This window comes from Prionailurus viverrinus, chromosome A1 (genome assembly GCF_022837055.1).
Source record: "Prionailurus viverrinus isolate Anna chromosome A1, UM_Priviv_1.0, whole genome shotgun sequence".
NCBI classification, from domain to species: domain Eukaryota; kingdom Metazoa; phylum Chordata; class Mammalia; order Carnivora; family Felidae; genus Prionailurus; species Prionailurus viverrinus.
Window position 1 is genome coordinate 82,540,404 of NC_062561.1, and position 23,522 is coordinate 82,563,925.

At 49.7% G+C, this 23,522-nt stretch overlaps 2 protein-coding genes across 8 annotated transcripts in view; one reads left to right on the forward strand and one right to left on the reverse strand.

Moving 5' to 3' along the window:
- Positions 1-3,749, reverse strand: part of PCID2 (PCI domain containing 2) — a 35,104-nt gene extending 31,355 nt beyond the window's left edge. For 3 of the 4 annotated variants that reach the window (XM_047851524.1, XM_047851515.1, XM_047851530.1), the window contains exon 1: positions 3,565-3,749. In XM_047851524.1, coding sequence (XP_047707480.1) covers positions 3,565-3,600 — 36 coding nt within the window. In that variant the 5' untranslated portion in view covers positions 3,601-3,749. Of the gene's footprint in view, positions 1-3,385; positions 3,534-3,564 lie in introns of those variants that run through there. The other variant, XM_047851540.1, reaches the window with a different exon arrangement.
- Positions 3,750-3,989: 240 nt separating this feature from the next.
- The window catches only part of CUL4A (cullin 4A), a 46,820-nt gene continuing 27,287 nt past the window's right edge, over positions 3,990-23,522 (forward strand). For all 4 annotated transcript variants that reach the window (XR_007150719.1, XR_007150718.1, XM_047851479.1 and 1 more), the window contains exons 1-6: positions 3,990-4,268; positions 4,603-4,718; positions 13,245-13,348; positions 19,196-19,265; positions 20,426-20,499; positions 22,999-23,161. Coding sequence is in view for 2 of the 4 variants with exons in the window: in XM_047851479.1 (XP_047707435.1) it covers positions 4,115-4,268; positions 4,603-4,718; positions 13,245-13,348; positions 19,196-19,265; positions 20,426-20,499; positions 22,999-23,161 (681 nt within the window). In the remaining 2 variants the exon portion in view is untranslated. The remainder of the gene's footprint in view (positions 4,269-4,602; positions 4,719-13,244; positions 13,349-19,195; positions 19,266-20,425; positions 20,500-22,998; positions 23,162-23,522) is intronic.

The window sequence follows — 23,522 nt, forward strand, 5'->3', positions numbered from 1 at the left end:
CCTCCTGAGGTGAGGCCACAGGAAACCCACGCCAGCCACGTTAACCTAAACCTTAATCATTAAAAGTCAAATAAAGGCCGATGGTGAGAAATCTAGCATCCCACTGCCCTGCACATGTTTTAAAAAGTTAATCGTCATAAAATAAATCCCTTCCCAGAAAAAGGCAAGAGTTCTCTTCTAGATTAAAGACCAAAGAGCCGGGTGCCTGGGTGGCTCAGTTGGTTGAGCATCTGACTTTGGCTCAGGTCATGATCTAGCTGTCCGTGAGTTCAAGCCCCGCGTCCGGCTCTGTGCTGACAGCTCGGAGCCTGGAGTCTGTTTCAGATTCTGTGTCTCCCTCTCTCTCTGCTCCTCCCCCACTCGTGCTCTGTCTCTCTGTCAAAAATAAATAAACATTAAAGACCAAAGAGCAAAACAACCAAATGCAGAGTGTGATCTGACTGGATCCTGGAGTTAAAGAAGAGGTTCCAAAGAACACTCTGGGTAAACCATGAATTCTGCTTTAGAAAACACTGATGTAAAATGTCTTGGGTGCTCTATAGGCTGTGCATCGGGACAGCAGAATGGTCCTCAGTGAAGGGCCACAGTCAGTGACTTCCTTCAAGTAGCTCAGGAGAGAGAAGTGCAGGGCCCAGAGGGAAGGAGGAGGCCGACAGGGTGGCCAGGTGAGGAGTGGACATGTCTTCATTGTACTTCTTTCAACTTTTCTGTAGCTTTGAAAATTTGCAGAATAAAAAGCTAGGGAAAATAAAAACTGTAAATGTAGACAGTTTTTAAAAACTAACCTGCTGGGGCGTCTGGGGGGCTCAGTCAGTGAAGCACCTGACTCTTGATTTTGGCTCCGGCCATGATCTCACGGTTTGTGAGTTCAAGCCCCGCTTTAGGCTCTGTGCGGACTGCACTGAGCCTGCTTGGGATTCTCTCTCTCTGTCCCTCTCCCCAAATAAATAAATAAACATTAAAAAAAAAAAAAAAGTAACTTGCAGTTTGAAATAAGAGTTTGTAGAACAGACAAAACAATGACGTAAAGGACACCAAAAAAATAACACCAGCCCTCAAAGAGATGCTAGAGATACGATGAGATCCGCCTTTGGGAGGAAGTACAGCTATCTGTGGATTTTCAACTGTGTGGGGTCAGCACCCCTAACTCCCACATTGCTCGAGAATCAACTGTATGTGCAAACTGATCTTTTTCTAAGTACGACAACAATTCTTAGAAGTAGCATATATGGGGAAATGTAAAGTAAATTAATTCAACCTGTCCTCTCGGAACAGAAATGAAACTATATGCCTGTCGAAACGAAGAGCACTAAATAAAAAGGGCCTCAACAGACAAGAGGACATCTTAGCTATGACTGACTGCTGGCAAAGACAGCCCTTTGCGGGCTCTCGAGCTGGGTGTGCTGGCCCCATGAGGCCCTGACCTCTAGCTCTTTCACTTGGGCCACTGCTCAGGGCTGTTTATGTGGCTGTCACCTTGAGAAATGAAGCAATGTCTCCCCTCATCCCTAACCCTAAACAAAACGCAGGCTTAAATCACTGCTTTCTACAAAATGGGTGGATTCCCAACATTCAGCGTTTCTCTCTTGGATGCAGGTGCAAGCACCCTTCCAAGCCCACTGAGTCTCCAATGGGAACTGAATCCAAGGGAACCAACAGGCTGACCCCACACTGCCCACCGCACTGAGTTACAGGCCCTTGGTCTCTGACCCAGGAATGCATGTGTTCTGTGAGCATCCAAGAAACTAACAAGAGAACTCATAAACTTACGAGGAGTAAAACCAAACCCCAGACCCAAGTGCTATTATCAAGTTATCACAGAGAACACAGGAAATGACAGACACATGACTTGTCCATGGGTAGTTGCTGGCTGAAGTTACTGTGAAGTACGAAACAAGGAATGGAGTTGTACCCAACTGACAGTCACTGAGATTCAAAAAACAGCATACTTTGGAGCCTGAGAAATAGGTAGGTTGACTAAAACAGGAAACGTTGGCTGAAACTCAGGCTAACAGAGGCAGTGAGCTTTGTGTTAAGGGTATGGACTCTAAGGCCAGAACTCCCAGTCTGAATGGGCCACATAGTAGCCCCGTGACCCTGGAAAACCATTTAACTTCCTCTGTAAAATGAGGTTTGCAATGGACCCACCTCCTAGAAAAAGCAGTAATGAGTTACTACAAACAACAGTGGTAGGTTCTTAGTAAGAGTTCAACAAGCACTAGTGGTTATTCTTCCCATCACCCAACTACTTCATCAAGTAAGATTCCCCTGGGAATACAGGAACAGGATCCAGAAAGACTTTGGTGAAACAGAGGACTGTGAAACTTGGGCCAGCACCAACTCTAACTTCAGTACTCACTAGAATGAGGAGGTCTGAGCATTGGCAAATCACTGCACTTCACTCCCTTCTACCTACCCCCATTTATCCTGTCAATGAATTGTATTGAGCCTCCACGTGAGTCAGACTATGTTCAAGGCACGCAAAATGCCAAAAAGGATTTAGCTGTGAGCAAGAGAATTGTAAAATATTCAGAAAAACATGAAATTCTAGAGAGTCTCTATTCAAGTTGGTTCTCAAATGTCTTTCCTTCCAGCTTTAAATAAGCTGGTACTAGAAAACCTTAACTCTGCAAAGATACAGCCACAGTAGACTTCTTAAAAGAAAGGTCTTAGATCTCAATCAAAAGATTGGCAAATGAATGCATACTTGCATGTTTTAAATTTTTTAAAAAGCATGTATCTGCTTTCTCAGGATTCCTGTTTTAACTAAATTACCAAATATCTATGCAATGAACGGTCCCAATCATGCCAGACTGTATTCAATTGTCATCTAGATATCTTTATCTGGTTGTCAACAGACACCCCCAACTCAACATGTCCAACACCGAGTTTAGTTTTCCCTCCAAATCTGTTCTGCTCATGTGTTGCCCACGCTGGAAATTTGGCACTTATTCTCCCAGTCCCTCAGCCATAGAATGTTAACGGAACGTTTCCTAAAGACATGTTTAAAATCCACTCCCTCTTTTCCTTATCACCACGGTTCCAGTTCTAGGAATGAGCACAGTTTAGTGGACACAATGCAAGTTTTGAATCCATAAACACTTATGCTTTCAGTGGGCTCTGCCGTTAATAGGCTGTGAGGACGAAACTCCCGTGAGATGCATTTCCATACAAAGTCCGCCGGTGCTAACCGTTTCCTCGATGGTTGCTCCACTAGCGCTCGTGGCCGGACCACCTGCCTACCCCATCCCACCAGTATCTGTCCGGGGTCTTGTCGTTGGGCCAGGCCTTCCACGGCTGAGGCCCCACTGCTCAGCGTGGCTAACAGGCCCTCCGGGTCGGCTAGGACCACGCCGCACGTCCCTAAATTGAGGTCAACGCTCACCGGTCCGCCCCTGGGCTCCCGGGAAACACCGTCAGTGTGCCCGTTCAGTCGCCCTCGCTTCCCGTCTGGCGGCTAAGAGCTCAGGCAGAGAGAGCGGGAGAGACGACTGGCTCCGGCCCACGCGTTCTCGCCAGCGCCGCGGGGCTCCCGCTGCAGACCCCTAGGACGGAGCGCGTTACCTGCTGCAGGTACTGGTTGATGGTGATGTGCGCCATGGCGGCTCCCCTCCACCGGATGTGGGCGCGGCCTGCGCGTCCGGCCACGGCCACTTCACTTCCGGCCCGCGGTCCGTCCGGGCCAGCGTCCCTCCGCCCCCGCCTTCCCCGCGCTCTGGTTCCGGAGGGACAGAATCCGCGGGAGCGCGTCCCGGGCCGGCATGGCGGCACGTCCGGGCTGAGGAAGGCCGGGGTCCGCTCTGCGATTCGCCGCCTCTCCTCGGCGAGGACGCCTCGTCCGCGGCCCCTAGGTGCCCGGGCCTGCCCCGGAGCTGACCGGGCCTGCGCCCCGCCGCCCCCTCGGCTGTCGCAGGTTCCGCACGGAGCGCGGCGGACGCGGCGCGGCCCGGCGCCGGGTCGGGGTCAGGCCGGGGTCGGGGTCGGGGTCGCGGTCGCGCCGGCCCGGCCGGGCGGCGGTTGGGCGGCCCGGGGCGGTGCTGACGACAGGCCCGCCCGCCCGCGCGGCCGGGGAGGCGGGACGGGGCGGGGCGCCCGCTGCTTCCCGGCCGCAGCCATGGCCGACGAGACCCCCAGGAAGGGCGCCCTGTCGGCGCTTGTCGGGCACACCAACGGCCTCACCAAGCCCGCGGCCCTGGCCGCGGCCGCCGTGTCGCCCAAGCCCGCGGGCGGCGGCGGCTCCAGGAAACTAGTCATCAAGAATTTCCGAGGTGGGTGCGGGGCGGCCGGCCGGGAAGGAGCGGGGCGGGGGGGGCGCGGGGGGCCCGGGGTCGCGGCTCCTCCCGCCCGCGGCACCGGCCAGAGGAACCGGGCCTCCCGGGCAGCGCACTTCTTCCGCCGCCAGAGGTCCCGGCAGCGTCCTGCTCTCGCGTGCCGGGGTCAGCCGGCGCCTGCGGACCTGCGTGCGCTTCCCGCTCGGGGCTCGGCGGCGGCGAAGGCGGAGCGGGGCTCGCGCGGCGGCCCGGCGGACCCGGGGTGGGGGTGGGGGGCGGGAGATGGTTCTGTGAAGCGCGCCCGCCTCACTCGGGCTCTCCGGACCCACAGACAGACCCAAACTGCCGGACAACTACACGCAGGACACCTGGCAGAAGCTCCACGAGGCGGTGAGAGCCGTGCAGAGCAGCACCTCCATCAGGTACAACCTGGAAGAGCTGTACCAGGTGAGGCCCCGCCGGGGCGGGCGGCGCTGCCGGCCCGCCTCGCTCGCTTGGGTGCTGTCACGGTTGTGTAGATAACACACCGGTCCAGGGCCAGGAAGTGTGGTGCGGACGCAGGTCGGGTGGTCCTCAGTGTTGTTTCAGAGTCGGAAATGAGGGAAGTAGCGGGAACGCAAGCATCGGCCTTCCGCAAGAACAGTAAGAGTCCTGGGGCGGCGTGTCCCCCGGGTCATTGCGTGATTCATTGGTGGTTGGTGGTTGTGGGATTTTTATTTTCAGGCTTAAGCTGCCTGGAAAGATAAAGTTATGCCATTTCGGGAGAAAGATGTGTTTCTAAGAGCCACACGACTGTCATACTTTTTTAAATAGACATGATTTGTTGTAACTTCACGGTTACATAGGACACTCTGCGCTTCTGGTTCATAGATTTTCTCATTTTGTGATTGTTGCTATTAAGACATGCAGACAGGGGCGCCTGGGTGGCGCAGTCGGTTAAGCGTCCGACTTCAGCCAGGTCACGATCTCGCGGTCCGTGAGTTCGAGCCCCGCGTCGGGCTCTGGGCTGATGGCTCAGAGCCTGGAGCCTGCTTCCGATTCTGTGTCTCCCTCTCTCTCTGCCCCTCCCCCGTTCATGCTCTGTCTCTCTCTGTCCCAAAATAAATAAACATTGAAAAAAAAATTAAAAAAAAAAAAAAGACATGCAGACAGATTTTGTTACGTTTCATGTAAAGATGTTCCATTTTTAACACAAAAATGGTCAAAAGTACGTTACTATTTGCGTATTCCATTTATAAGCAGACTGGTTTCTCTGATCTTCCATTTGTAAAGAATGGCACTCATCAACTAGTCTGTTATCTACGTTTTAGGTAACAATATGATACCACAATTTCTATTAAAGGACTTGAATTAAAATTTTTTTTTTGTTTGTATGAGTGATTACATCATAAAAACAATGGGGATTACAAAAAAGCACAAAGAAGAAAATTAAAACTATATATACTCCCATCATCCAAAGAAGACTACTATTGACAGTTTGATACACATACATCCCTTTTTGTCTTAAATCATCATAAGTTTATTCTATTTTTAGATCAACTTTATTAAGGTATAATTTATACATAATGTGTACTTCAATACATTTTATACTGACGTGTAAATCACCACCACCACAGTCAAGATGTAGAATGTTTCTACGTGAAAAAGTTCGTCTCTCCCCTGATCCACTCCTTGCAGACCACTGATTTCTGTGGCTATATTCCACCAGTCTAGCATCTCCCTTAAGCGGAACCTTCATCTTCCGCTTGGGATAGTGCTTGGGACTGTCATGCCTACTGTGTGACAGTAATTTGTTTCTTGGTTGCTGAGTAGTGGGTACCACCATTTCACCAGCTAACAGGTATTTGGGTTTCCAGTTTGGGGCTGTTATGCATAAAGCTGCTATGAACATTAACAAAGATGATTTGTGTGGACATATGTTTCATTTAAGTTTATTTATTTTGAGAGAGCATGCATGCATGCATGCTTGCTTGTAGGGGAGGGGCAGAGAGAGGGAGAGAGAGAATCCCAAGCAGGCTCTGCACTAAGTGTGGAGCCCAACATGGGGCTCGATCTCAGGAACCGTGAGATCGTGACCTGAACCCAAATCAAGAGTGGGCCACTTAACCGACTGAGCCCCCAGGCTCTGGTATCTGTACCAGCAGGTGTAGGGGAGCTCCAGGTGTTCTGCAGTCTTGCTAACACGCGCTATTATCAGTCTTTTTGATTTTAGCCACTTGAGTGCGTGTGTAGCGGTCTTTTGCAATTCCATATGAGTTTTAGAATGTTTGCCAATTTCTACAACAAAAGCCGACTAGTGTTTTGATTAGGATCATGTTGAATTCCAGATCAGTGTGGGGAAAATTGATATCCTGATATCGTGTCTACTGATTGATCACAAGGGACGGCTCTCTGCTTTGTCTTCCTTCATTTCTCTCAGCAGTGCCTTCTAGTTCCAGTGTGTAGGTCTAATACAGCTTCTATGAGGTTTAGCCCTAAGCATTTCATATTTTTTTTGTTTATTTATTTTTGAGAGAGTGCAAGCAGGGAGGGACAGAGAGCGAGGGAGACCCAGAATCTGAAGCGGGCAGCTCAGAGCCTGATGTGGGGCTCAAACCCACGAATTGTGAGGTCATGACCTGAGACGAGGTCAGATGCCTCACTGACTGAGCCACCCAGGCACCCCAAGCATTTCATATTTTTAATTGTATTATAAATAATAGTTTTAATTATTGGTTTTCGCTAGTGTATAGAAATAGAAATTATTTTTATACATTGGTTTGGTATACTGCTCTCTTACCTCTCCTCCAGTGGCTTTTTTGTGGATTCCATCAGGTTTTCTACATAGACCATCATGTCACCTATGAACAGAGATAAGAGATGGTTTTACTTCTTTCTAATCTGCATGCCTTTTAATTCCTTTTCTTACCTCAGTGCACTGTTCAGAACACCAGAATGACGATGAGTAGAAGTGGTAAAAGCAGACAGTTTTTGTTTGGTTTCTGATCTCAGTGGGGAAAGCCTTCTTCAGGCTTTCAGCATCGAGTGTGATGCTGGCTTATCATAAGTGCCCATCATCGGGTTGAGGAAGCTCCTTTCCATTCCTAATTTGCTGAGAGATTCCCAGAAGTGCATGTTGGACTTTGATGAATTCTTCTGTAACCGCTGGGGTGGTCATATGACATTTGTTTTCTTAGTTTATCGCATGGATTGACTCTTCACGTGGCAAGCCCATCTGGCAGCTGCAGGACAGATCTGAGTTGGCAGTGGTGTGTTACCCTTTTTTGTACTGTGGGATTCAGGTTGCTGTCACTTCATTGGTTTTTGCGTCTGTGGTCATGGAGGATGTTGGTGTGTTGCTTTCTCGTACTGTATTTGTCTGAGTTTGTCTCAGAAATGAAGGCCTCATAAAGTGAGTTGTGAATGTTCCCTCCTTTTCGTTTTCTAGAAGAGTTTGTATGGACTTGGTATTATTTTTTCCTTAAGTGTTTGAGAGAGTTCCCGGTGAAACCACCTTGGCTTTGTGGAGAATTCGTAAACCACGGACTTCTTTGGTGGGTTTGGAGCTCTTCGGGTAATTCGTGTCTTCAAGTCCGCTAATCTTCTGCGGCATCTAATCTGCCCGTAGTGCCATCTGGTGAAAGTTTCATCCCATGCATTGTTTTTCTCTCTAGGGGCTCAATTTGAACCTTCTCAGTATCTTTCCCATCACTACGTAACTTCTGGACAGAGGGGATACAGTTATAATAGCTGTTTCCGTGTGTCTGTCTTCCAGTTCTTTCCTGTCGGCTTCTGGCTGCATTCGACTGCTTTTTCTCCCCTTTAGGTGTTGTGTTTTTCTACTTCATCGCACATCTGATAATCTTTGATTGACTGTCAGACATTGTGAATCTTGATTTGTGGGTAGATGTTTTTGTATTTCTATAAATATTCTTGAGTTTCATTCTGGACATATTAAATTATTTGAAAACCTTTTGATCTTTTAGAGTCCTACTTTTAAGATTTGTTAGGCAAGACTAGAACAGTATTTTGTCCAGGGCTCATCGCCCCACAACTGAGTATTCAGGACCCAGTGTCTTAACGGCTTTCCAGTCTGGCTCGTAGGAAGGTGCTATTCCAGGTCCCGTGTGGGCACCAGACCCTGTTGTCCCTTTCCCTGTCCTTAGCAGTTTGCTCACACACAGGTGGCGAGTCCTTGAGGGGGACCCTTGACCTCTCCTTGCTCATGTCCATGCCCTCTGTGGCCACACGTCTTCCCTATAGGCCTTTGTCTCGGAGACTCGAGCCTCAGCTCCCGGCCCCCTCTCCACTGCCTGGAAACAGAGACATAGGAAGGGAGCGTCCGAGCTCGTTTCCCTCCCAGAGGTCGCTGTCATTCACAGCCCAATGTGCGATGCTTCGCAGACTGCTATTTCACACATTTTGTGTGACATTTGGTTAATTCAGTCAGAAAGGCTAGTCTAGTCCCCTTATTTCATCTTGGCCAGAAGCAGGAGTCCTGTCAGGTGTCTGAACTCTCATAGGTTTATTAGTTTAATAAACTGCTATATCTCGCAGCCAGGTTTCTTTATTCTTCTCTTCCTGGAGATTTGGCCATCTGGGATCGATTGCCTGTCATCTTTCATAGAATGACTTTGCCATACCTTTTACCCAGCAGTGTAGTTCATAACAGTCGCCGCATGTGTTACCATGAATGAACAGTGTGGTTTATAACAGTCACTGCACGTGTTATTATAAACACTAGTTCCAGGTGCCCTGGGTGTCTGTGTGCGTCTTGACACCCTGAGGGCTGGGGGCGCTTACCCCCAAAATGGAATCTCACATTCCATGGGGCATCCCAGGAGGCAGGGGCGGCGGGGAGGCAGGGGCACAGGCCGGCTCCTGGCCACTCACAGAGAGGTACCCGGTTTCAGGTACCTCTCTGGGGAATGAGCTGCTCAGATCTTTTGGAAGCAAACAGGGTAGAAATAGTAAGTGACATCATTGTGTAGTTATTGAATGTTTGCCTTATCCTGATCTTGTGATAAAGCAGTCAGTGCATTTACCTGGTGTTTCAAAGTACAGTTGCAGTTTTTGCTGAGGTGGTGTGGTATATACTTCGCGAAGAATTTTGTGTGAAAGTGACAGATCTCACCAAAGTATGAAAGTTTTTTTAGGTTTTTGTGTGGTTTTTTCGAGGAAGTTTTCAGGATGATTTGAGGGAGAAGCTTTTACGTTTTGATATTGATTAGTCTTCCCAAAGTGGGGTCTCTTCTCCCCCCATCAAGGCATCCCTTACCACATGGACACTTTAGGAGGCCTCCCTGGAGGAGAAATTAGCTCCCGTGTGTCTGCTACAGTCCACCTGTTGTTTCTCTGTAGGAGGGAGGTTCAAAGTGTGGTGAGAGGAGAGTCTGCACAAACGTATGCCCCGTCCACACTTTCCTCCGACAGAGCTAAGGCGAGGAGACTTTCAATGCCCAGATCTTTTTAGTCTGTTTTTAAAGATCTGAGTTTAGGTCTGGAATTAACACCTGCGGAAGAAAGTTTATCTTGTGTGTCTCCTGCCTATACGTTTTAGTCCTGTTTGCCAGCATAGTGGACAACAGATAACTGAAGTCTGCATTTTCAACAAGGGCTTCAGGGAAAGGGCTAAGTGCTGATTTCAGGCACTTTTGATGCCCAGAAACAAAGCCATCATGGGAGACTTACTGTTCTGAGGAAAGCCATGCTATCCTGAGTCACGGACTAAGGTCTCCGAAGTCCTCCTGCTTGGTGATGATTTAGTGAAGGGGAATGTGGGGTTAGGTGTTGAGTGTATTAATAAGATGGCTCAAACTGATCAGACTGATTGAAAAGGCCCGGAAAGTAGTAGACACATATAAACATGTTATTTGATGGACCGATTCGAGAAAGTAACAAATTAATCAACAGCGAGCTCCATACAGAAGTTGCTCAAAAACAGAGGTGAATATCCAAACTCAAATCTATTCAGCTTAATAGAAAGGATTTCATAAATCAGCAGTTCTGAGCGCTCAGTGGGATTAGTCGTCTGTGTTCAGGAGTTGACTGTGAACATCTGGGAACTGGGAGTCAGGGTCGGTACTGCAGCACACGCTGCCCATGTTGGCCGTAAAGCCCCTATCCAGATGACTTCCGATCCCTCTCAAACATACTCTCTCACTCAGATCTGAGCTCTAATTTAATTTCCGCATCGTTCTGTACTCGTTTCCTACGGGCAAGAACCCCATTAGCGCTTTCTTCCGAGCGGTGAGTTCATCACCTTTCAGTGGGTCCACGATTGAGTAGGGTCCACCTTCAAGACCAAGTATCACTTACAGAGGGGACATAGCTGCCCCCCACCCGGAACTGTGCATGTGTGCCAGGAGAGCACTGTGCCAGCCTCCGGCTGTCAAGTGTGAGCTCTGGTGTGGCCCCGGCCTGTGCACCTCTCTCTGTAAGGTTGGCCCAGGTGTGATTTTCCCCAGGGCTGGGGGCTGGCTCTCATTTTCCCTTCATCTACATAAATATGTGGTCCTAGTATCTGCCTGCTTTTCTCTTTTACGATTTCTCACACTGCGGTACCCTCCACTCCTTTTTCTGTCTGGTCTCAGCTTTGGCCTTCGAGGCTTTCATGAAACAGATCGTCTTCCAGGACCGTGTGCTCTCATTTCATTGCTCCCGTGCGTTCCCCCCACCCCACGGCTCTCTTTAATGTCCTGTTGGATATTCCACACTCAGGGCCAAGTATGTTGGGGGCTGCGGCTCCACCCTGCACAGGGACCAGTGTCTGATCTGCCGTACGCCCATCTGTCTGGCTTCAGTGCACTTGTCTGTCCCAACACAGACGACAACCTGGAGAGGGCTTGGGTGTGGAGGCCTGGCAGACTTAGATTACAGAGCTGTGCCTGGGCAGTTTGGACAGGCGGCTTCCGCCATGGCTGAGTGAAAGCGAGGAAGACACTAACACAGGGCTTCTCCCCCTCCTGTCATCCTTGGATTAGCTGAATTCCTTCTGTCTGCTGTGCCTCTTACACATGTGAGGGGTAACGTGAAACACACCGTACCGTTGGACTCCCAATTCACACCCCACAGCGGGCATTTCTGCTCCCCAAAGCAGGACTCTGTCTCCAGCACTTCTTTTGGGGAGGGGGCTTGTATGTTGTGGTGCTCCTGTAACTGACAGAAGAGTCAGCCAGGGGCCCTGCTGGGCCGCACTCTGTCTTCCCAGTGAGGGTGCCTGTAACATGAAGACACCAGCAGTGACTCAGCAAAAGACATGGAGAAAGGACAGCACCCACAGCAAACCTGTCTACGCCAGGGTTTGGCTGGTGCTTGTAAGAGGCCCCCGGGTTCTGTTTTAAGAAAAGATCTTAAGTGTGCTTCATGTAAATAGTAAATATGTGCCAAAGAGGACATAGATGAGAAAAGGTGTTGTAAAATCAACAGTGACAGCATGTCACAACTGGGGTAAGATTGTTTTGAGGACACTGACGACTCCTTCAGGAATGAGAGCAGGCAAAGTGGTTCCGTGAGTGAGATGTTCCGTGAGGGACACGTACTACCAAGCTCATCTTGATTTTTACCAAAGAAAATACGTTTTCTTCATGTATTGCATCAAAATCGTTTCATAATAATTATGCTTATGGATCTCCCAATAATTTAGTTACTGGAGCAAAAGCATTTGTCAGCAGGTTATTTTGGGTTTTCAGAAACACAAGGATAGATCTTTGACTGAAGTATAAAGATAGGACTACAAAGGGAAGGAATTACAGGGTTTGAGAAAGAAATTCGGGGCTTTTAACAGTGTAGATGAGCCCTTATTTGTAGACCAAGGCAGCACGTAGGGGAATGCTGTATTGTGCTGTTGCACTGATAACAAACTTGCTAAAAAACAAGTTATAATTTTTAATATCTTCATTCCGTGTTCCCTTTTGACCTTTGTGAATGTGCATGTGTTTTATACACTAGTGATTACTGTATTTATTTAATTTATGTTAATAGGTAGCAATCTTATAATCCTAAACATGGGAACTATTAATATTTACAAGTCTTGCTACAACAAATAGCTTTATAAAAACTTAAGTTACCTATTTCCTCAGGAATAGAGTATTTGATTTAAATTCAGATTCTGAAGTGTTTCCCCCATATTTTTTTAGATGATTCAAAACTAGTCAGTAGAAAAAACTACACTTCTATTTTTAGTATCTCACTTGGATTGAATGAGATGCTGGTTTTGTACATGAAATTGGAAAAGAAATGTTATTAGAACCAGTGAGAATATGCAAACGTTATTTTTTGATGTGGATAAAGGTATTTTAAGAAAAATGTTTCTGCTTAAAAAACTTGTTTCTTCATTAACTTAAGACAAGCCTAAATAAATTACACATGCAGCCTGCAGAAAAATATGTAGGAAACAAGTACAGTGTAGCCAGTGTGGCCTGGGCACTCAGGAGCGTCCTTACTGTGCTACGGGCAGAAACTGCCCTAATGCTCGCCCACCTGTGTGGAAGGTGGTCACTGAGGGTCCGGAGCAGTGATTTCCTGACCTGGTTGCATGTTATAATCATCAAGGTAAACTCATCCACCTTTCCAGTGTCTTCCACCTCAGATGAATGTATGGGAACATCCAGATCTGTTTTAAAGTCCCCGGGTAAGAGTGGTGAGTGGCCAGGTTTAGAGACTGCTGCACTAGAAAAAAAATAGGGCATTGTAGATGCTCAGATGTGTGCAGGGACGCCACGGGGTCCCAGGTGTCATGGGCTGACGTAGGTGTGCCGTCCGATCTGTGCTCGGTATTAGCTGTTGTTACCTTTTTTACCAGACCCTTCCTGGATTCCAGTATTCTGACAGTAATCACCCTGAACTTAAACATAACAGTTTATTTGTAGTTTTTGTAAGTATGAAGGGGGTGCTTGTCTGTTATGATTGTGATTTTATTTACATACACAGGTCTTTTTAAAGAACGAATTTGTTATTCATGGTGAATAATTCACTTGTTCCTTTTGTTTTTAGGCTGTCGAAAATCTCTGTTCTCACAAAGTCTCCCCAACACTCTACAAACAGCTGCGCCAGGTCTGTGAAGATCATGTCCAAGCACAGATCCTTCAGTTTAGAGAATATCCTTTTTTTGGCTCATGAGTTTCTATGCATTACCTAAATCTCTTGAGGCTGAACATTAATAGGATAAAGATGTAGTGACTGTTGTTAGTATTAAAACAACAGCTTTCAAAATTCCCATTTATTTATAAAACAAAACCTAACATTTGTTTCACGTGACCTAATATAACAGATTTTTTTAAGTGGAATTTTTATTATTTACGTTATTTATCTGATTAAAGCAAAAGAGTGTCCATTTATTGGGTGTGGTTGAAGTGTTTAGGAAGACTTCTGAGAAGTGTCTTTATTCTGCTGTCCTTCATTCTTGTGAAAAACCATCTATATTAGTTATCTCTGATGCACAACAAATTTCCCGCAGACTTGGCGACATAACAAGCACCCGTTTGTAGGCTCACGGTTGTGTGGGTAGGGAGTCCCAGCTCGGTTCAGTGGGTTCTCAGCTCAGGGTGTCACTGGCTGAAACCACGGGCTGGCCGGTCTAGGTTTTCCCACAGACCGCCTTCCAGGCAGAACTCCTGTCCCTCTGTTGCAGGACTGATGTCGCTCTCAGCCCCTGGAGGCTGCCCTTGGTTTTTTGCTTCAAGGCCTCTTCTTTGACAGCATGGTTAGTTGCTGCTTCTGAGCCAACAGAAGAATGCCCCTCTCTGGTCTGCTGAGACAGAGTCTTCTGAGATATAACCCACCGTATTCCCAGCCCGCCCACCAGTCAAGGGAGGGCAGTCTAGACAAGTAGGTGGCCGGGCATCTTCGAGTTTTGCCAGCACACCACGCAGGACCAGTGTCTGCCAGGGAGACGGGGCTCCTTACATCCTATCGACAGTCTGGCATCGGCCCAGTGCTCCAGCCCACCCCCACCCCTTTATTAGTCTCGTTGGGAGGGAACTAGGAAGTGGGTTTAATATTACAGACACCTGCTTGTGACTGCACTTTTCCAGGTCTCTTTCTTAATTTGCAAAAGTAGGTAGTTGGAGCCTGCTCATTTCTAACTCTTGTTCTAGCTGAAGGAGTCCTTTCTGTCCCATCACCCTTCCCTTGAGAAACTAAAGCATTCAGAGTTTGCTAAAATCTCTCAGGGCAGCTGCCACAGCTCTGTCACCTGCTGTCGAAGCTCTGGATTATCCATGGCAATGAAGCCCACATGGCCTAGAGCAAGGGGGTCTTCCCGTAAATGGGTGAGCAGAGTCCATTCTGGTTCTATTGTATTGGCATCTGTAACTGCACCTGTGCAGTGTATTCTGGCAGAGCTCTTTCCTACCAGAAATCATGAGTCCATTCGAGACAAAGGTGACCATACCATTGGACCTTTGGAAGATGGCCAGTATGCACCATGTCTCTGAGGCATCCTCTGAGGACACACAGAGGCTCCTCTCCTACCTCAGTGCCACAGCACAGGATTCTCAGAGGCTGGGTGATGGATCCAGGAGCCCATCTGAGATGCTGACTTCTGAAAAGGAGCCTGACTCCCAGGCTTCCCGGAAGTCAGCAGATTCCCAGGTGTCCTCTCCTGGGCCCACACATGTTAGGCTGAACTTCCCAGAAGTCACCAGCAGATTCCCAGGTGTCCTCTCTGGGACAGGCACATGTTAGGGTGAACTGCTGTGATTGTTCCTAACCCAGCTATCCCAGCTTACTCAAGACTACTTCATGATTACCTGATCAAACTATCCTCCTGCCAGTTAATCCTACCTTGTGGGTTATAAGAATGTGTTCATTAATTCAGTCATTCAGCAGGGACCTCCTTCCTGTCCAGACCTCTATCCGACAGTAGGAAATGATGGCATCGCCTCCTTTCTGCCCTCCCAGTAGTCCTGGTGATGAGATAGAGGCGGGGGGGCAGGGTCGTTGCATTTCCTTGATGCGACAAAACCATGTTTCTAGAAACTACGATGTATTTCATTAAAGAAGAAAGATGAAAAGATACTCTGCCATATGAATTGTCATTGGTGTGAGGCATCTTGAGTTCCAAGATATTAAGTTATTAGAATCAGGGACAGGAACTGCAGTTCAGGAAGCAGCTGGGGCAGAGCTTTCCAGAGGAGGGGACACTGGAGTCCCATCATGAAGGACCAGTGGGGTGTGGCCAGCCAGAGGGAATGAGCCATCGGAGAGGGGCGCTTGTGGGGCGCTTGTGGGACAAGGCCAGAACCTGGGCACACTGGTGGAATTTGAGGCCGTAATTCTGAGTTGCAGCTTGGGTTTGAATCTTTGTGCACGCTCTGAAAGGTCTGGACTTAAGTGCACATCTGAGGGCCCCTGCAGGTATTTGAAGCAAGAATCCAGTGCAGTTGTATCATGTTTGGCAGTGATACAGGCAGGATGAGACTGGTGACGAGGTGGGCCAGAGGTAGCACTTCCTTATTTCAGAGAAGGGGGCGGGGCGGGGCTGGAAACAGGAGTGAAGTAGGTTCAGGCCCTTTAGAGCTTAAACCCCAGGGAGACTGACGAGGGCATAAAGGTAGGCATTTATGTCAGGGTGGTGGGAGTTTTTAAAGGCTCGGATAAGCCCCTGGGGTGTAAGGAAAGGGCAGTCAGGCGCGTGCCCGCCCCTAGGAGGGGCTGTGTGCAGGGGGAGGGGTGGCTGATGGGGGACACAATCCTGCCCTCGGAGCTCATTTTGCTGAAAGGGTGGGTAGCCTCGCCAGACTTGAAGGGGCCGAGCAGCAGAGCTGTTGCAGATGCCCAGACCCTCAAGGCAGGAGTACTCCAGGGAGAGCATGCTGGGGTGTCTCTGGTCTCTGGGATGTTCCTGTAGTTTGTATGTGGCTGCTTTCTAAGGTCCAAGGACTGCTCACTCTGCTGTACTGGCCGCATGCTGCTGGTGAGGACAATGGAAGGAGTGCTCAGGGAGGCCAGGAGGCCCCTGGTAGACAGGTGGTAAAGGACTCCTATGGAATTGAGTCAGCTACTGTGATTTTCTTACACTACTGACTCTGTTCTTTCATTCATGTGTTTGGATTCTGCACTTACCTGCTCCTTTCGAAATAAGTTCCCTGCTATTGGTGATAGGCCTTTCCCCACGACCACGGCTTCCTGCACATGCACGCCTCAACCAAAAGCAGCGCATGCCGAACCCGGCATCACTCGGTGCAGAAAGGAGGCTGCGCCACGCACCCAGCCTCAGTTCAAAAGCCTCTCTTCTATGACAGCAACCGGCTCTCAGTGGAATCTGAGCCGGCCAGCACCTGTGCACAGAACTCACTCTTCCCACCCCCAACTCAGCTCTAGGGCATCGCCACTGTGGTGAACCGCAGAAGGGCCAGCCTGCCAGCCTGTGGCATCCGTGTGGAGTCCCACATAGCAGCAGCGTGGTCCACGCGGCAGAAGGACAGAGGTGACCAGCGTGTTCACGATTTCCTGTGTCTTCCTACTCCGTAGATGACGGCAGGCTTTGGGCTTCTTTACGAAGACCCTCCGTGAGCAGCGTGTAGCCTGCGTGCACGTGTGGAGCGCCGGCAGCAGGCTGGGTTTGTGTGTCTACACGGCACGGCCCTCGGTTAGTGCTGCGGCTCAGAGGTGAACGTGACAGGCTTCCTGCCTCTGTGGACTTTGTAGGCTAATGAGGGAGGCAATAATTCAATCGTCCAAACTGTGAACTGTGACAAATGTTGTGGCAGAAAATGTCCTCTGTGGTCATAGCAGGCAGACCTGATTGAGGTGAGGGGTGTCAGGTGGTGGGCCGGGGTGAGGGCGGCTTGTCCTTCTGCACACTCTGCTGGGGTAGGAGAGTGGGGTAACCCGGCTTAGCGTGGGCGAAAAGAGAACCAGTCACTCTTCTACTTGGCGTGGGCGCTGTCTTTTGGGTTTCTTCCTTCTTGTTGAATCCTTGTAGTCACGGGCATATGTATTCGCACTTTGCCACGGGGTATTCCGTGTTTGCTGTTTGACACCTGACCGACCCCTCTCAGTACACTGCTTAAAACCTTAGCTAGGCCTGGCCCTTCTCCAGACAGGAGGGGACAGTGTTGGGAGCCTATGATGACAGGCAGTATGTCTTAACGCCCCGAGGGTGCTCATGTGAGGCTCTGGGCTTTGGTATGTAGAGGGCTGGAGCTCGGTGCATGCCGGCCTTACCGTTTCATACTGTTTTCCATGGGAAACAACCGCAAGTGACGGCTTCACCCAGCCAATTGAGGAGAATCATCTCGTGTAGTAAGCCCTACACGCAGGGCCGCTCCCTCCCAAGGAAGCCCTGTGCCGGGCCGAGTGCTGCTTGCTCGCTTTTGGCGCCTGCACCATCCGGCGGTGTGGGACTGGCTAGTGGGAGTCTCACCCCGGGCAGCTCCACCTTCCGACAGAGCCTGGCCCCCCAGCTGATGCAGAGTGCCCTGGAGACCTGCCAGGGTGTCAGCAATTGGCTTGTGTCCAGCACCGGGTGCCAGAGCTGCTGGGTCCCTGCTACATGTGCTTGTGACTTACTCTTCATTTTTTTAGACTGTCTGTGTCAGGTTCTCATATTGTAGGCCACTGTAAATTTGAGCAGTCATAAAAGATTTCTTCCGGAATAACATGTTAACCATTGAACGACTAGGTTTTTGCTAGGATTTACGATTTGTGATTTATTAGCAAAGCCCCAGGAGAAAATAAGATGTGTGGCCAGGACCACTGTGGCTGAGGTCAGCTCTCCTTACTTGGATGACAAGGATGCACGTGTGCCCGTCAGTTCCTTACAGCTTCCCGATCTTCTGTCCTCTTTCCAAAGTCCTGGTTGTGTCCTCCCCTCCACTGGCTCCCCTCGCTCCATCAGACCGCCTTGCCGACTGAAGACTCTGACACCTGTCTGATTTCACAGCTCACACCCTGGCCCATGCGCTGCTTCTGTACGTGCTGTGGATTTTACATGTAACCTCACACCAGTTCTGAAGAAACCGAGGTCAAGGGAAGTTCATCGCTGGCCCAGGGTCCTGGAGCTGGGACTGTACAGAGGGTGCAGCATGTGTATCGTGCGGTTGGGGAAACTGGAGGCACACAAATGTGGGGAGTTTTGTAAGCCATAGGCAGCGTGTAGACGTTTATGACAATGACTTTGCCCAAACCTGTGAAGGCCGTGCTGGATGCATTTGGCTGTAGTTTGCTCTAGGAGTCCGTGTTGGAGTTTTCTTCTTTCTATAAGCAGTATGTTGAGCCTTCTTAAAAAACACATTCTAATTATCGAGGTGAGAGTGTTCTAATTTGGTGCATGAATGAGACTTCATATCGGTTCTCATTGAGAATATAGGTTAAAGTTAAACCTCAGTCACCTCCCTCCAACTGCCTGTTCCCTGGTGCTATTAATAGTCGACCTGCTTTGTCACCACTGGAACAGTGCAGGTTGGGGTCTGTCCCCACCACCCTTTGCAGGATAGGCCCTTAGGTCCAGCCACCCAGATTCATGAAGCCTATGACCTGGTGGTTAATTCAGCCAGCAGGGCTCTACAAGGAACCTGGCCATAACAGCAACGAGGGGAACGGGAAAGTTGGGGTTGTGGCTGGAGGCTCATCACAAATTGGGAACACAGTTCAGCGATGCAGAAAACCTGCACCTGTGGTCCCTCTGGTCCTTCAGTATTCTTTTTTTTTTTTTTTTTTTAAGTTTGTTTATTTTTGGAGAGGGAGAGAGAGAATCCCAAGCAGGCTCTGCACAGTCAGCACAAAGCCCCATGCAGGGCTCGATCTTACAAACCATGAGATCATGACCTGAGCCGAAGTCGAGTCGGACACTCAACCGACTAAGTCACACAGACGCCCCTGGTCCTTCTGTATTCTGACAACAAAATGATGTATAGATTCTGTGTCAAGAGCTGCAGTTATGGGGTTAAAGCTGTAATAATTGGCCAGCATTTCTAAAGTTTTCCTTAGCAGGTCTGCACAGACTCACTAGATAGTGTTTTATTTTTAAAGAAGATTAACACATGCTGGCAAGATCATTGCAGACAAATGGTAAGCGTATTGACTTTTCTGTTAACCCTGGTTTTAGGGACAGTGTGCTGTCCCTATGGAGATAATCTCCATAATCTTCATCGGTAGAGCCCAGTATCTGGTCTCACCGATGCACTTCCTCTTGGTCCTGTTCACCCTCTGCTGTAGCTAAGCAGGAAGGGGATTGGGTAGCTGGGAGGGTGTGCCCCTTTCAGTCCAGCTGTCTTTTTTTTTCCCCCACTTTCTAACCAAAGATGGCCTCGTCCATCTTCCCTCACCCATCTGAGGACATTGTGGGCCAGACTGTGGGCCGAGATAGGGAAGTGCTGTTTGGGATTCTGTTTTGGGTCAGATGCTGCCATCCAGCTCAACATAGTAGGACAACAGGGCAGGGAAAAGCTGCCTGTGTGAATGGCTGCATTTCTGGATTGGGGCCAGCTGCTAATTTGACCTTCAAACCCACCTGACAGCCCACGGTACCTGAGCTGATTCCTGAATGGGTCTCTAAAGTTTTTCTTAATCCCACTTTATGCCTGATAATCAAGCCTGACTTCCAGGTTTTTACTGTAACTGGACAGCCAAAGTCTTAGACTTTGCAGATGTATTGATTCTGATCTGTTTTTATGCATGTGAGTTTTTAGCATGACCTGGCTGTGGGGGAAAACATGGTAGTAGTACCTTTCCTAATAAGGAGGTGAGTAGGGGACAATGAATGAACCTCTTTTCCAGGCCAGGCACCTGGTACATGGTCAGAATAGATAAACGTCTGTTAGGAAGGCTATGTTAGGAGAATCACAAGGTTCCTGGTGGTCCTGTGTCGTCTTCGCTCGGCTTGCAAAAGAGAGTCAAACATGGGGCCAAGAGCCTCATGCCGATGTGACAAGGACTAATTATTTAAAAAGCTTAGAGCATCTCTTCAGGTTTGTGAGGTTTACCACATCAGGCAGGAAGTGACCAGATTTCCCTTGTAGTCAGATTTTCTGGACCAAAGAGATGAAAATCAAACACCAAAGGAGCAATTAAATTTGGGGAAAAAAATCAATCATGAAGGTCTTGGTGGGGAGAATCCTCAAGAAACAATTACTGTAAGATTTGAGACAGCTACCAGTTACAGTTCAGAAGACCTACTCTTGGATATTTAGTTAGTAAGTTACATAAATAAATGCTTTTCTAATTGCCAGATCATGATCAGAAGTATTTTCCTGTTTTTGGACCGCACTTACGTACTGCAGAATTCCATGCTTCCTTCTATCTGGTGAGTGTCCTGGTCAGTAGGGCCGTGTCTGTGCTCCTTCATGTCAGCCAGAATCACTAGCGCACCTGTCCAGGCCCAGGCGTACCTTAGCCCCGGAGTGAGGGGGCCGAGCCGGGCCGGCCACACCCAGGAGGAGCCCCTTGGGGCACCCTGACCAGCTTGCAGTGAGTGTCACAGTACAGGTGGCGGGCAAGCACAGCAGGACTGTGGGAAGCCACATTTCTGTCCCTGGGCGCTGCACGCCAGGGCCATCTGGAACCAAGGGCACACGGTTCACCTCGGCTGGGACGGAGAGGCCCAGGCGCTCACTGACTCCAGCAGCTGCCCTGCTCTGAGAAGACCGAGGCTGGTGAGGTCATGGCCCGGGGCCCTGAAGTCCCCCACAGCTCCCCATCCGGCTGACCGACCACAGATACGGAGACCTCGTTTCAGTCTGCTCGTCAATCATACAGCATCTTTCAGGGACTCCCTGCCCTGTGGCTCTGGGTGCTCGTCACTGACTTCCACACCCTGTTGCTGATGCCATTCGCCACTCCACCTGCCCCTGAGGCTCCCGCTCCTGCCTCCTGATCAGACTTGTGCCTGATGTCGCCCTCGGCTTCTTCCCGGTCTCTGTTGGCATAGAAGCCCATTCTCCCATTCCCTTTAAACCCAAGTTCTTTAACAAGGTGCTTTCTTTTCAGTTTCCTCTGCGTCTGTTTCCTCTGACCCGAGGCACGGACACCGCCCTTCCTGAGGTGTCCGTGACCCCTGCTTACCAGACCCACGGACACTTTTTGTCTTTATTTCATGTTCCCGCCCATCTGTGCAGCTTTGGACACTCCTGGTTGGATGTCTGTCCATCCTCAGTACCACTTTGCTCCTCATTCTCTTACTGGCGTCTGCACCTGCACTGTGCTAGGCTTCTGCACGCGGCTGCAGAAAGGGTAGCCTTTGTTCATAGAAACAGCAAGCATGTAACTGAAGATAACGGAAGGTCACGTGGTTGCTACTCTACAAAGCACTGTTCTAAGAGGTTTGGCACCTGCTCCTTTAGTCTGTGGTACAGCTCTGCAGGGGATGACCATTATCGCCTCCACTCTACAGACGGAGAAACAGGCAGAGCGCTCCCAGCTTGTGGGGCTGCCGGGTCGGAACTGTTCATTTGTGAACATAGTTTATAACATAACGTGTCGTATAAACTGTAAGCCCTGCTCACAGCCTAGCGATAGCAGCCTCGGGCCACTGTCAGAGACAGAAAACCTGAGCGGGACAGTGCAGTATGAGACGCCCCAGGCAGGATGCGGAAGGAGGCTGAGCCTGGTCTGGGCCTGAGCTTCGCAGAGCCAGCAGGACTGGTGAGGGGCTGAGGTAGGAGAGGTGGTAGTGGAGGGGAGGGGGCAGCGAGTTTGAAGTGTGGTCTGTGTGGAAACAGGAGCCGCCCAGGACGCACAGGTTGTGGGGGAGGCAGAGACGTGGATCGAGAAGACTGCTCGATGGCTTGTGGGGAGCAGCTGAAGCCGGAAGCAGAGATTGAGATTTTAGGAAGAAGCGGAGCAACAGTGAACACTTCTTCCGTACCACACCTGCTACCTGCCTCGCCCAGTGTGGAAAGGGTTTATGGGCGTAAAGCAGTGTGTGTGATGCCATTTGCAGTTAGGGAAGGACAGGCAGAGACCCAGAGGCACTGTGAGCAGGGGCTGGGGTCAGGAGTCAAACCCAGGCGGCCGGCTCGAGCCCCCACGACTGACCGCTGTGCTTGACTGCTGTGTCCTCCAAGTGCACACGAGACCCAGGCCTGCACCTCCTGCAGGGAACCAGAAAGGCCTTTTGTGGTGTACATTGGAGGAAAGGCTTCACCACGGGTGGAGCTCCCCAGAATCCGCACTCACCTGTCTACTGCTCACCGCCCCCCACTGCCCATTCAGAAGACCCTGCTGGGTCCAGGCACTGAGTTGTGTCTGTCTGCTCGGTATCTGGCTCCTGGGGGACCTGTGGAGGTGTCTGAACAGAGCACAGGACCTTTTATCCCGTGGTGTCTGCACAACTGCCGAGAGCTGGTTTCCTCCTGAATTCCTCAGCAACAAGCGGAGGGCGTGTGGTGGCCTCTTCGCAGTGCGTTTCACACTCCAGCCGCCAACGGAGGGGATCGAGTGCCATCAGAGGAAGAGGTGTATGGCAAGCTCTGGAGAGGGACCAGAGACGGAAAAGGGAAGGATAGAGCCAGCCGGGTGGCGAGTGTGTGATCCCGCCCCAGGAAGAAGGATGTGAGCTGTTCCCAGATTGACGTACTTCTCAGTGATGCCTGACCCACCCCAGGACACGGCCTTGATAAGAAAGCAAATACAAGGCACAGTAGGCTGGCCACAAATGAAAACACAACAAAGGAGTACTTGACAGGTGGATTGAGAGAATTAGCAAATCAACAGTTTGGGCTAACAGGCACAGCGTAGCTTGGAGCTTCACCTGGAACTTCTAAAATGAAACTAAAATCTAGTCTTGTTTTTACTGTTTGTACAGGGATATGGGATTGGAGCTTTTTAGAAACCATATCATTAGTGATAAAATGGTTCAGAGTAAAAGTATTGACGGGATTCTGCTATTAATTGAACGAGAAAGAAGTGGTGAAGCCGTGGATCGGAGTTTGTTAAGAAGTCTGCTGAGTATGCTCTCTGACCTTCAGGTAATCTGTCCTGTCCTAAACGTTTACCAATAACTCCTACTAGTCTGTATCTATATCTGCTGAGTTTGCTGTCTGACCTCGGGTAATCTGCCCTGTCCTAAATGCCCCAATACTTCCTGATAGTCTGTACTACTTATACCAAAATAAACTGGTGTATGAAAGATTTAAATGCAAAAAACTAAAATAATAAAAGTGGCTGTTAAAAATGAGCAAGAGGAGTGACTGTCAGGCTAATGCCAGATCAGGAACCACAGAGGAAAGTGCCCTTAGGACACAGACCCAGTGCTCCAAGGCCAGGGCGGTGCCTCCTGCCCAGGCCCTTAAGGAGCCCATACGCTGGGCCGATCTGCCCAGGCCTCTG